Source organism: Thunnus maccoyii, chromosome 22, assembly GCF_910596095.1.
Source record: "Thunnus maccoyii chromosome 22, fThuMac1.1, whole genome shotgun sequence".
Lineage (NCBI taxonomy): Eukaryota > Metazoa > Chordata > Actinopteri > Scombriformes > Scombridae > Thunnus > Thunnus maccoyii.
This window is the reverse complement of record NC_056554.1, coordinates 20,467,920-20,480,542: the sequence shown is the minus strand read 5'-3', so window position 1 is coordinate 20,480,542 and position 12,623 is coordinate 20,467,920. Positions and strand designations below refer to the sequence as shown.

Sequence of the window (12,623 nt, the reverse complement as noted above, 5' to 3'; positions counted from 1 at the left end):
CACTTATATGACCTAGTGACAAGTATTTAGAATCAAAATTTGTCAAAATGATTCATTATTTGACTGTGTAGTGAACCCTGCTATTAATTGTTCCCTACTAAATTATGTTGGTTACACTGTTTCTAAAGTGTTCCTTTCACTAATATAATATGAAAAGTAACCATAATAGTAAGTAAGTGTGGTGGCTGATGTCCTTCAGCGTGTTTTTTGATATTTCAAAGTTGCTGAAGAACACTTCAACAAGGCTAGTATTTGAAAAGACAAACACAAATTTTATTTTAGAATAAATCTTGAATCGTATACCTTTTTATTATATAGGGAGAGAGAGAAGACCATAGACTGTATGGAGAAAATAGGGAATGAACAGAACTCCTTGAACTACATTTATGCTATCTTTGGTAATAAGGGACATTTCCTATCCCTTATCACAGCTCCAATTTTCCAAATCTTTAATGTTAATGAGATGGGTGTGTTCAGAGTAATAGACTGTTTTCATGGCAGACATTTTGTCTTGTAAAAGCAATTTTGTGGCAGAGCAGTGAGTGCAAAAACTGCAGCAACATTTCAGGAACAGATGATGGTGAACTGAGGCCAAAGGCACAGGATTCTGGGATTGTAGGTGTTGTAGGCACCGTCAGCCAGAGTGCTCTGTCTAGGAGTCCCCACCCTGTCCCTCACACTTCCCACTCATACTTACCTGGCAGAGGAGAAGATGCTTCACCCTATGCCTATGCCTAAACCTATGGCATGATCACAAAAAACCTAAAAGAGGGTCCTCTGCAAATTCCACCTGATAACATCACAAGAACCACTGTTAAGACGGAGCTGTGCCTCCAGCTGGCAAACTGACAGAGAAACAATGCAAATTGGCATCTGTAAATAGCAAAAAGTTTGATAAACAGCTACAAAGATCTGGCATGTCAGATCAATGTTTGCCCTCAAGACTTTTCTTTGAGAGAAGGGGTTGCCCAAGGATGCCCAATGGAAGCTTGTGCAGAAAATGAAACTGACTTATTTATTATGGACATGACAATTTGCCAGTGTTTGGACTTTCTTATCTCCTTGGTTAGGAGATTTGTATAACTGCCCACCCACCAATGAAAATATACCATACGGTTGTCTGCAAAGAAAATATTAGTCGATAGTGGGTTATTGTGAACAGCGTTAAAGGAAACTTATGGAAAGGTTGAAGAAATACAAGGTTGTGTAAGGACAAAAATGAGAGGGTGAGAATGTGGAAGGTTCCTAATATATATTTAATGGAAAAGTTGCAAAATAATAAAACTCCAGGCTTAGACGACCTCCCAAAACACTTTAATGTTACCTTCTGGGACCAACTCAAAAGGCCTCCAGGTGTAAACTGGAGTGATAGATTATTCAACAAATAGGCTATGTATTTTAAACCATCCACATTCTGGTTCTTTCTTTCTCAATGTGTAGTAAACCTCCAGCACTGTTGTGTAAACACCTTTTGTGGAAGGATTGAAGGGATGAAGATTGGGTCTTAATTTAGGCACACAGGTGTTGGTGGAAGACTTGATTTAATTGCCTCAGTTGCTGCAGCTGGGATCAAGGTGCTACACTTTCTACGCAGGCCAAAAAAAGACTTTGGTAAATGTGGTTCTTTAAGACATTTTGCAGCTGAATCCACATTTTGCAAGATCATTCAACAAAAGGAATACAGACAGCCTGTGAAGTACAATTCATGAGAAGTATCTACCCACAACTTTAGAGGTTCCCTTCAGGACAAAGAAACAAGTCTTTAAGAAAAAAAACCTGCCCCTGAAAATGATCCATCAACTAACGCCCAAGGAAACCCCTGTAAGGTGACTGAACTGTAGTCAATTTGAAGTAAATTTCTATCATCAAAAGGAGAGCAACTGGACTGAAGAGCTGAACTTTTGGAGTCTCAAACAATTTCGACTCCTCAAGACTGAATTCTGTGACTGTGGTGTACATCAAGCAGGAAGCTGAGATAGCAGTTAACATGTTTTTAATAAACACTCTCAAAGTATTCAAAGTACTTGACAAGTTTCTGGTCTTTTGAAGATGCAATCAGTCACATTTTACTGGTCCTTTACTGTGTCTTTCCACAAAAGGACAAAAGTTTTTCAGCAGGGGTTCAAATGTTCTGTGATCAATATTACCTCCATTCTCCCAGACCATCAGGACCACATAGTCCACCACCCACTCTGCACTTGGTTTAGCATTTTGTAAGTTTGAAGGAGCTTCAGACTCCACAGTTTATTTGTTTGACCATAAACAAGTCATGATGTAGCCAACCTTATCTTAAAAAAGCCTTTTTTTTTAATTAAACAGCAAACATCAGACACAGCATTGCATTTATAATCATCTAGTTGTAGCCATCATCCAATGATCATTTTAGCTGAAGGATATTTAAACCACCTCGTCTCTCTCTCTGCTTCACCCCACCACCACCAGTGTCAAGGCCCCATCTATGGTTCCCCTGAGGGGGGGGGGGGGGGGGATCTCCAATTGGATGCTATTTATAGGACTCCATTACTTTTATATCCATTTAATCGACCGCGTCAATGCCAAAGACTATCAAATTAAACCATTAAATTCATGTCAACTTGTGTCTTCCCTGATTGAACTGTCATTGTGCCAAATCTTACCAGCTGTTTGTCAGTTTATACAGGAGTTAAATATACAGAGATGAATACTTGAAGTCTTTTTTTTCCTGTAACATGAATCAGCAAGATGTTGTGGTGCTTCGGCCCCTAGACTTGAACAGCTGCTGTGAACTTCTGCTGTCACTGCGCTTGCTGAGTTTAATGCTTCAACTGTCTCAGATAGAAAGCCTCAAAGCTTCATAAGGCTTCAACTGTTCATCACTAGTAGATAAACTAAACACTTTTACGATATACAACCTCAAGTCTTTTGTTTGTTTGTGCCATAGGATATCCTTTATAGTTGCTAAAAAATCCCAAAATAGACTTTGGGATATGGAGGAGTACGTATATTTCCAGTTGTTGCAGTTTCCTAAAGCTGCCATTAGATGGTACTGAAGAGTCACATTTCAACTAATTGCATCTTATAATCACATCCCTTTCTACAGAGTAAATGTGAATGCTTTCCCTCAGTATAATCACACATCAGACCCCTCAGGATCTGACTCTGCTTTAGTGAACCGCCTCGTGTTTTATACATGTAGCTGAAGTTCATGTCTAGACTGACATTAAATAAATCCATAAATAGAATTGAGTGAATTCCTGCCACATTAACAAGCTAAATGAGTGCGAAGTCAACGCTTATCCATGTGATTCTACAAATCATATTTATATATTATAGCTTTTTTTGAAGAAACCTGCAGTTGACTTTCTATTGTTCCAGACATCTGTTTGTTTATCTATAAAGACTCTTAAAACTTTTTTGAGTCGTGTGATCGATCACGTTGAACATCATGTCTGCGTTATTTCATTCAGACAATGTTGTGCAGACTTTGAGTCAATCTGCACTTTAACTACATCACCACCATACGATACAAACAGATATTATTATCACAGACTGCATGTTTATTGTGATCAACTCAAGCTGGTTTCAAGAATAATTGATTTTCATATCATATTGACCATGAATAGAAACAAATGACTGCCTGGAACAGCAGGAAAAATACATCCAAAAGTATAAAACTTCATATTGTGCTGACTATTTTCAAATACATGTTATTAAGTTTAGAGTTAAGCTAAACCTCGCAAACATATTGTCCTTTTAATTCTCACTGTGTAAAGTTAATGCAGCTACTCAAACATTTAGCTTCATGCAGCTGTTTTCAGTCAAAAGTTTAATGTTTTTAGAATATTTGCAGTGTTGAACAAACCTCATATGACACATTTCTTCACCTGTGCTCACTTTTGCAGAAACTGAAATGAGACGAAGAACCCCGCGTAGGAAATTCGTGAGTATTCTTCTAAATCCAGTGGATCAACTGGCCAAACACAGATTACGCGACATCACGTCAGTATTTCTTGAGTTTAATCCGAGAGAATCCGACAAATGCTCGTCAGATTTTAAGTGTCAGTTCCATACAATCCATGTAAATTAGCCACATTTTAAATAACATAATGTTCAATGGTCATACAAGAAGAAATTATGAAATATAATGAAATCAAGCAGAACAATTTGAGAGTGGATTTTTTTTTTTCTCCTTTCTTAATATAATTCCAAAATAAATATATTTTAAAAAGCGATGATGTCTGCTATCACCAGAAGAAACCCAAGTTGCTCAACTTGCAGCATTAAGGGAGAATAATGAGTAAATCAGACCAATTTAATGGAAAAAAAAAAAGACAATATGTAGAAAACAAAGTTACACACAGGATGCCGGACGATCCAGCGATCAGTTTTTCAGAGTAAAATAAAAGATGGGGTTGGGGGGATGAATGTTTTTGCTTTTCTGAATAACTTGATACATTGAGGAAATCTGGCAATGTGCACACATACACGGGGAATAATCAGGAGTTACACTCTCTACTCACCAGATCTAAATAAAAACGTATTTTGCAAGTTTTCATCGTCTCAACTAAGTCAAAGCCGATATGTGCAGGATTTTTTTCTTTTTAAAAAAAATTTCTGGCTTTGACGACTATAGTTGGAGTATGAAAATAAGACACAGCAAAACCGATGGCCAAACACTCCCTTCCTCCTCCTCCTCCTCCTCCACACACCCTTCAAAACAGAGACACCAATTTTCACAGGAATTGTCTTTAAATTTTTCTACGACCAAAAAAAAAAAAACATCAGAATAATGTGAAAGCTGCTAAATCACATTCAAATTCTAGACGTATGAGCTTCGAGTCCCGTATGGGAGCTACAGTGAGGTGCCGTATTTGCTGCATACTGTGAGATTGTCTTGAAAAAAACGTCTAAAGAAAAACCAAAAAGCCAATTAAGAATTCTGTTTACCAACATGTTTAACGCTGTCTTGATTGTATTATGGTGATTCTTGATCATTCGCACTGACCCTAACCCTTAAAACGGGAGAGGATGACTGCAATTTTTCTTTTCTCCCTCCCCCCCAGGTCTGCCTCTTACCTTCAACCCTGCCATCTCCACTCTGGTCCCTAACTTGAAAACTTCTGGTATTTACAATAAAAAACAAAACAAGAATACAAAAGAAACAGACAGGACTTCTCTTGGAACAGGTTAACAAAGTGCCATTTCCATTATTCCGTTTTTTGTTTTTTTTTTAAAGGACAGGTGAAGATTTTTTCAAGTGTTTTTAAAAACAATACTCCTGTGCCAAATGTACATTACAGCAGTTACTGGTCGCTGTAATTGTTCCTCCAGACTTTTAACCCAACTCTAATATAAGAGATGTTGTGATGGGGGGAAAATCCAGTTCATGGCCAATATAGAGGAGGAAGGATTACAGAGACCAGTAGCTCAGTGAAAGTACATTTGGGCTTATGAGTGTTGTACAAAGACTAGGAAAAATCTGAACTTTTCCTTTAACCCCACACACACACACATCCTCGTTTTCTCCACCTGCATGATCAACAGGGTTACACTCTGATCCCAAATTCAGGCTAGAGAATCTCTCCAATGGTCCCCGTCACAGAGCAAGGCAAGCGTCGTCTTAGATGGATGCTCTTTGAACCTAAAGCAGAGAGATCTACCGCTGTTTTTTTACAGAGTCGCATATATTCAAGTCCACGCAGATCCAGCCTCTTCCGTGTGTCTCGTCAGTTATGTTTTGACCCGAATGTTTATCTGAGACGTGGTCAGTTTTCCCCTCCCCCCCCCCCCCCCCCAAAAAATGTCCATCTTCAGAATGGATAAAAAATTTTGGGAGTAAAGCAACACAGTGACACTTCACCTGCGAGTGGAAAAACAAAGCAGTCAGTCAGGCAGGGGAGTCTTTTTACTGCAAAACACAGCTGCTGAAACCAATGTGAGGATTCTGGATCCGTTTAGTAATCCGCCGTCCGTATCGGCTCTAGTTCGTCACCCTGGGCAGACGTGCTGATGCAGAGTTTAGGTGAGGGGACCGGATGCAGAGCCCAGACGTCCTCTGCTGTTTTGGCTTCACGACTTGAACGCATCAACACAGCAGCCCCTTCCTCTCCGGCCGTGACGTGCCGTTAGTCGGGCATGTCGATGCAGAGTTTAGGCGGCGGGACAAAGTACTTCCCGGGGCTCTGCGTGATCACCACGCCGGTCTTCTTGTGGAACATGGGGGCGATCTTCGGAGGAGGCTCGGGGACGGGCAGGTCCTCTGCCGCCTCGGGGTCGTCGCTGCGTTGGAGGTCGTAGGACACGTTGCCGTACTCACGCAGGAAGGGGAGGAGCTCCAACAGGAAGTGGCAGAAGTCCTTACGGATGCCGAACCACCCTGCGGGAAGATCGGGAGAGAGCGGAGCTTAAACACTGCAGCAACGATAACAATCGTTTTTACTTTGCAACTACTATAGGTGCACAAATGTGACCTTCTAAAAGAGTACAGATGATTTTTTTCATTATCGATTATCTGATGATTATTTTCAAGATTCATTGATTAGTTGTTTGGTCTATAAAATGTCAGAAAATGTTGATCACTGTTTCCCAAAACCAAAACTGACATCTTCAAATGTCTTGTTTTGTCCACAACCACATTTGAGAAGCTTTAAAAAATGACTCAAAACCAATTAATCAATCAAAATAGTTACGAAATTAAATACAATTGAATTTATGTCACTTTAGTAGCAAAAATGACTCATTCTTTCTCCTTTTTCTATGATAGTAAACTAAACTAAATATGAGTTTTGGACTAGTGGTTGGCCACAACAAGCGATTGGAGGACGTCATCTCGCCCTAAGACAAATCATAAAGGGCATCTCTCACTACTTTTTTCAATTTTATCGACCAAACTGTTCATTAATTAAGAAGATAATCAGCTGATTAATCTACAGTGAACAAATAAAGGTTAGTTGCTGCTCTAGAACTGAGAGACAAAGCAAAGAAAAGCTTTCTGCATAGTAGAAGAACAACTAAGTATAGCAAAAGATACACATATGTTGATAAATACTGTAGAATATAAGGCTTTATAAAAGCTATATTAAGTGAAATTATTAAAGGATCACTGTGGTGAGAGGAGCAGAGGAGATATTCAGCAGTCCGCAGCACATCACTGGCTTTAAATACTCACAGTGGTTCCCTCCCTTCTGGCCGAAGGTGGTGGCCATGAGTGTGAGCAGGGAGAGCCAGAGAGGCACAAACACGCACACGTAGCTCAGACTGTTGTGGCCGTCCAGCTTGTGCACCAGAAGGATCTGAAGAGACACGTGAATGTTGTGAGGAAAAAAGTCTTTCATCGGGAGCCAAATGTGTGAGCTGCATGTGTGTGTGTACACAGGAAGTATGGGTTACACAGAGTAAATCACTGCCTAATGATTGGTGGTGGTCATTGATTTAAAATGACAGATTTTAATAATCACAAAAATGTTATTGGATAATTTCAGCTATAAAAATGAAGCTACAAAATTAAAAAATGAGTAAATACAACATGGTTAAAAACCTCTTATGATACCAATAAAACGTTGTTATAAAGGCTACTGACGGATTTACATGTTTATACTCTTGCACAGTCTTTTTTTGTGAATTTTCACTCAGCACCCTGAAATAAACTGAACATCTGAGATTTTTTTTTTTTCATCTTATTTTAGAAGGAGTCATTTGGTCTTCATTAGTTACCAGAACATCCTGTATGCAGTTAACATTGACGTTTAAAAGGACTGTACATGTTTTCAGACAGTAGAGGGCAGGACAGGCTAATTATACTGTTACAGCAACATCGTTTAGATCCAACTTTTCCTGTTTAACTTGTTGAGAAATGTAAGTTTGAGGAATTAAGTAACTGCAATTATAACCTGTATAACACAGGCTTAACCCTAGAAAATACACCGTATAATAAACTTTATTCTCCACTGTAACTGGTTAACAAGCAAGTTAACTTGATGAGATGACGACTGATAAGATTGTGTGTATTTATGTCAAAGCTTGAACTACTTTAAAAAAAGGCAATAATGAAGTATTAATAATCACAACTTGCCTCAAAGGTGAGAAGAGGTACCACAATGGTCATCCAGCTGATCGCCATGGTGATGTGAGTCCGCCGTTGCTCGGCGATGATATCGATGGAGCGGAGGAAGAGGACTGACCAGATGATGTAGTAGAGGACAACAAGGCACAAGAAGGACATCAGGATCCACAGCGGGACACACACCACCTGCACGCACACACACACACACACACATACAAACGTCATTGAAGAAGATGAAGGATCAGGACGATATTATTACCAATAGTGGCTTTAATTTCTACACATGGTTGAGTAATAATACAGATCTATGATACATGTGGAATTTCAGTGTGTGAAACAAAAGTCAATTAATTAATTTTGAATCTTCTTTGTGTCTGTATGTCTCACCAGCCAAGGCCAGTTGATGATCCTGTCCAGCCTCAGAGCGATGAAGATGAACTGGAGGATGTTAACTGAACACAACACCTCCAGCTGAGGAGAAGGACAGAGAGGAAGGGATGAAGGATACAAGACAAGCATAAAAACTGATCTTTTTCTCTAGAAAATGCTACACAATTCGATCTCAGGCTAAAGAAATCAAACATTTGTAACCTTTCTTTGATATTTTATGTATTTATGTTCTTAGTAACAAGCGTCTGGCTGTCGGTTTGGTGTTTATTTCCGACGCCGGGTCTCAGTGTCTCCTCCTCACGTTTCTTACCTCGAGGGAGCGGTCGTGTCTAAACCCCCAGACGCAGGCCGCTACGGAGACGGGCGACACGAAGAAGAGAGGCATGAAGACGAGAAGCCAGAAGTAGTTTCCTCTCGCCACGCGGTCGCACACCAACACCTCGAACATCAGCAACAGGACGTGGAGCCCCACTGCGATCAGCATGGCCTTGAACTCCACGCACGTCTCCCCTTCAGCCCTAACGGAGGACAGACGGAAATCAAAAACATCAGAGAGTTCCTCCATACTGACACTAATCATCACAATTCAATGACTTGTTGCACACTTTGATGATTTAGGAGTCTAACAAAAAAGACAAAGTAGGAGGAGGTTTGAGACATTTAATCAATATCATGATATGAGTCTTACATGTTTGATTATTGTAATAAAGCTTAACTGAGTGTTTGTTTTAATGAAGACACATTATAATTTAAAATGATTGTTATAGTTTCCCACAGCCCAAGATGACGTCTTCAAAAGTCTTGTATTGTCTGACCAACAGTCAAAAACTTAAAGATATTCAGTATAATTATATAAAACAGAAAAAAAACAGCAAATCTTTGCATTTAAGCAGCTGGAAACAGCAAATGTTTGGCATCCTTGCTATAAAAAAGTACCAAAAACAATTATGAATTTTCACTCAGCACCCTGAAATAAACTGAACATCTGAGATTTTGTTTTTTCATCTTATTTCAGACGGAGCCATTTGGTCTTCATTAGTTACCAGAACATCCTGTATGCAGTTAACATTGACGTTTAAAAGGATTGTACATGTTTTCAGACAGTAGAGGGCAGGACAGGCTAATTATACTGTTACAGCAACATAGTTTAGATCCAACTTCTCCTGTTTAATTTGCTGAGAGAAATGTAGGTTTGAGGATAAACACCTAAGATTAAGAAACTGCAATTATAACCTGTATTACAATATGAAAATAGTCACCACCTCAAATCCAGTAATTGTTGCAGCTTTAATATCAATATTGAGGTTTCGTCAGTGAGTTATTGTGATGTCTGATCTTGTCATTGTCACCGAAATCTGACATAAATCATGTAATTAATCTATAATTTGTGAGAATTTACATCTATAAATATGATCAATGAGAGCAAGAGCGCATGTAGTTTAGCCTTGTTAGCATGTGGGTTTGTTCTGGTGTTGATATGACGTACATAGTTAGTGGGTGAGTAAGTTGACAGTTTCATGTGCTGGATTTGTTGCTGTATTGTATTTTTATAGCATAATTAGATAGATACTGCACCACTAATGTGTATGAGAGAGTTTACCTGTACTGGGGGTTGTGCGCCCAGACTCCAGTTCCCACAGAGGCCCCGATGATGACCAGCAGTTTCCACAGCCATATCGGGGTGAACACAGCCCAGTAGCTCCACTGGATGACTCCATCCAGCCTCAAGGACAACAACACGGAAAATAGCAGCAGGCACGAGTAGATCAGGAACTTACTGCGACAGGAGACGAGAGAGAGAGATGCTTTTAAAGGTTTATACCAATGGAAACAGAGTCCATATGCACCCTTGTGTGTGTTTTACTGTTTGGAGTTTTGATCTGTAACAAGTAATAAAAGGAAACTTATCAAATCAATAGAGATGTCTTTAGTAGATGATGGGAAGTGTGGAGAGTGTGAATTAGGGCTGCAGTAATGATTATTTTTGATAAAGATTTTAAGCTGTTTGGTCTAAAAAATGTCAGAAAATGGTGAAAAATGTTTCCCAAAGCCCAAGATGCAGCTTCAAATGTCTTGTTTTGTCCACAACGCAAAGACATTCAGTTTACTGTCGTAGAAGACTGAAGAAAACAGGAATAATTCACATTTAAGAAGCTGGAACGAGAGAATTTTAGTATTTTTTATTCAAAAATGACTCAAATGATTAATTGATTATCAGAATAGTTGGCGACTAATCGTTGCAGCTCTAACGTGTATTAGTGATATGTAAAGTCCTTAAGAAGGAGAATCATCAAACAGGAACAATTGATGATATATGGAAAACCTGACTTGGTCAAAGGTTACGATGATAAAGACACAAGGCTGTGTTGACGTTAATCGTAGGTGTACATAAACTGTAGATAAATGGATGAAAAAGAGGGCGGAAAATTAACCTTAGTTTGTAGCATAGTGATAATGTGACTGTCAAGCAGTTGATAGTCACATCCTGCTAACTAAGCAGCACCAACTTCACCATTAAAACTGTGGCTGTCGTTACAAATGACACTTATTTCACTATTATTTCTTGAACACATTTTATTGGACTATATGTACTGGATCTGCATCATTAGTACATTGTCAGATTATAATTCACCTTAACTAGAGCTGCAACTAACAATTACTCTCATTGTTGATTAATCTTCCAATTATCATGATTAATCGATCACTCATTTGGTCCATAAAATATCAGAAAACGGTGAAAATTGTCCATCACAATTTCCTAAAGCCCGATGTGACGTCTTGAAATGTCTTGTTTCGTCCGACCAACAGTCTAAAATTCCCAAAATATTCAGTCTATGTCTATTTATAATGTAAGACCAAGAGATGCAGCAAATTTCAGAACCTGGAAGCATCAATTATGTAACTTCTTTGCTTAAAGATTATTTGAATGATTAAGCTGCAGTGGCACTTACACTTTAAGTACATTATGAAGGGATCTTCTAATGGTCAGTATGAACAGGAGGAATGATTACAGCAAGAAAAACCTGTTTCATTGTTCATTTGGGCTCCTGGCTGTTGTTTTAAGACAGACTTGAAAAACTGTGAACCTGTCCGTTCTGTGTTATGAATATTTGGGGAGTAACTTATTTAATTTACATCTTGACTCGTTGCTGTTAGGTGCCCGCATGGCAAAATACTACACTTTTATGTGACAACAATCAAATAAAATAAAGCACTGACTCGCCTTCTCGGGTGAAGTATAGTGACAGAAAACATGTGTGATAAAGTGGCCTAATAAAGCAATTATTTTACAGTTACCGCAAATATGCCGTGAGCTATCCATTAACGTTATGTTAGCTGGCATGTTAGCCAGGCCTTGCTTAGCCACAGGTTACCTTCTCTTCACATTAGCTACTCATTTAAGAGTTATTTACAAGTTAACGCTGTCTGCCAAGCCACTAAGAAAAAAATGTATAACAATTCACACTTAACACACACCATTTCTGGGTGTTTTTCGTACGGCGGCGTAACAAACTACTCAGTCTTAACTATGCTAACCAGCTAATGCTACATAGTTAGCTAAAGTAGTAAATCGTTGTTAACGTTACCTGGGATTGAAGTCCTGAAAAAGTCCTCTTAAATTCATGGTGCTAAAAAGCTTGTTAGACAGCTAACATTAGTGTCCCGCTAATTCATCGACTAATTTGTATGCTATACATAATAATTTCGGTGGTAGACGAGCCTTTCGGTTTCATGCTAGCCCGTGTGTTTTGGTTTTTGTTTTTTTTTCCCTTGACGAACGTTGCCTCGGAAATTACGTCATTAATTCTTCTTCTTCTTCACCTTTATTGGCGGATTGTAATACCAATTTATAGGTGCATAGCGCCACCTATTGTATGTAGAACAGGATCCTGGTTACAAAACAAAACCAAAACCAAAAAGAGAACCCAATAAACCCTATACTATATTCTGTTAAATAGTACATTGTTTACATAGAATTCTACTTCCCCTCTCTGAATTTCCCTCACCTTATCACCATTAGTTCTTAGTATTTCTTCAAATCCCATCCCCGTCTGGCCTCTCTCACCCTTTGTTGTATCTTTACTCTTTCTTCATTATATTTGACACAGTGCATTAATACATGTTCAACATTTTTAGTTATAAAAGCATAGCATAGCACAAAAAGTAAGGAAATTTGTGTGGCATTCCACTC

At 38.8% G+C, this 12,623-nt stretch overlaps 1 protein-coding gene and 1 long non-coding RNA gene across 3 annotated transcripts; one reads left to right on the top strand and one right to left on the bottom strand.

Moving 5' to 3' along the window:
• Nucleotides 1-3,878: 3,878 nt before the first annotated feature.
• On the top strand, nt 3,879-8,517 carry LOC121889392. Of its 2 annotated transcripts, none has more exons than XR_006093510.1 (3): nt 3,879-3,919; nt 5,043-5,165; nt 8,432-8,517. It is a non-coding gene; the product is annotated as an uncharacterized LOC121889392 (long non-coding RNA). The 2 variants fall into 2 exon arrangements; XR_006093511.1 differs by lacking the exon at nt 8,432-8,517 and adding an exon at nt 8,058-8,144.
• tmem185 (transmembrane protein 185) lies at nt 5,867-12,235 on the bottom strand. Its single transcript, XM_042401310.1, has 7 exons — nt 12,019-12,235; nt 10,032-10,208; nt 8,742-8,949; nt 8,429-8,512; nt 8,051-8,227; nt 7,148-7,271; nt 5,867-6,355 (listed from the first exon to the last, which is right to left on the bottom strand). Exons 1-7 carry the CDS (start codon nt 12,054-12,056, stop codon nt 6,105-6,107), a joined length of 1,059 nt encoding a protein of 352 aa, XP_042257244.1. The 5' UTR covers nt 12,057-12,235; the 3' UTR covers nt 5,867-6,104.
• Between the last annotated feature and the right edge of the window lie 388 nt (nt 12,236-12,623).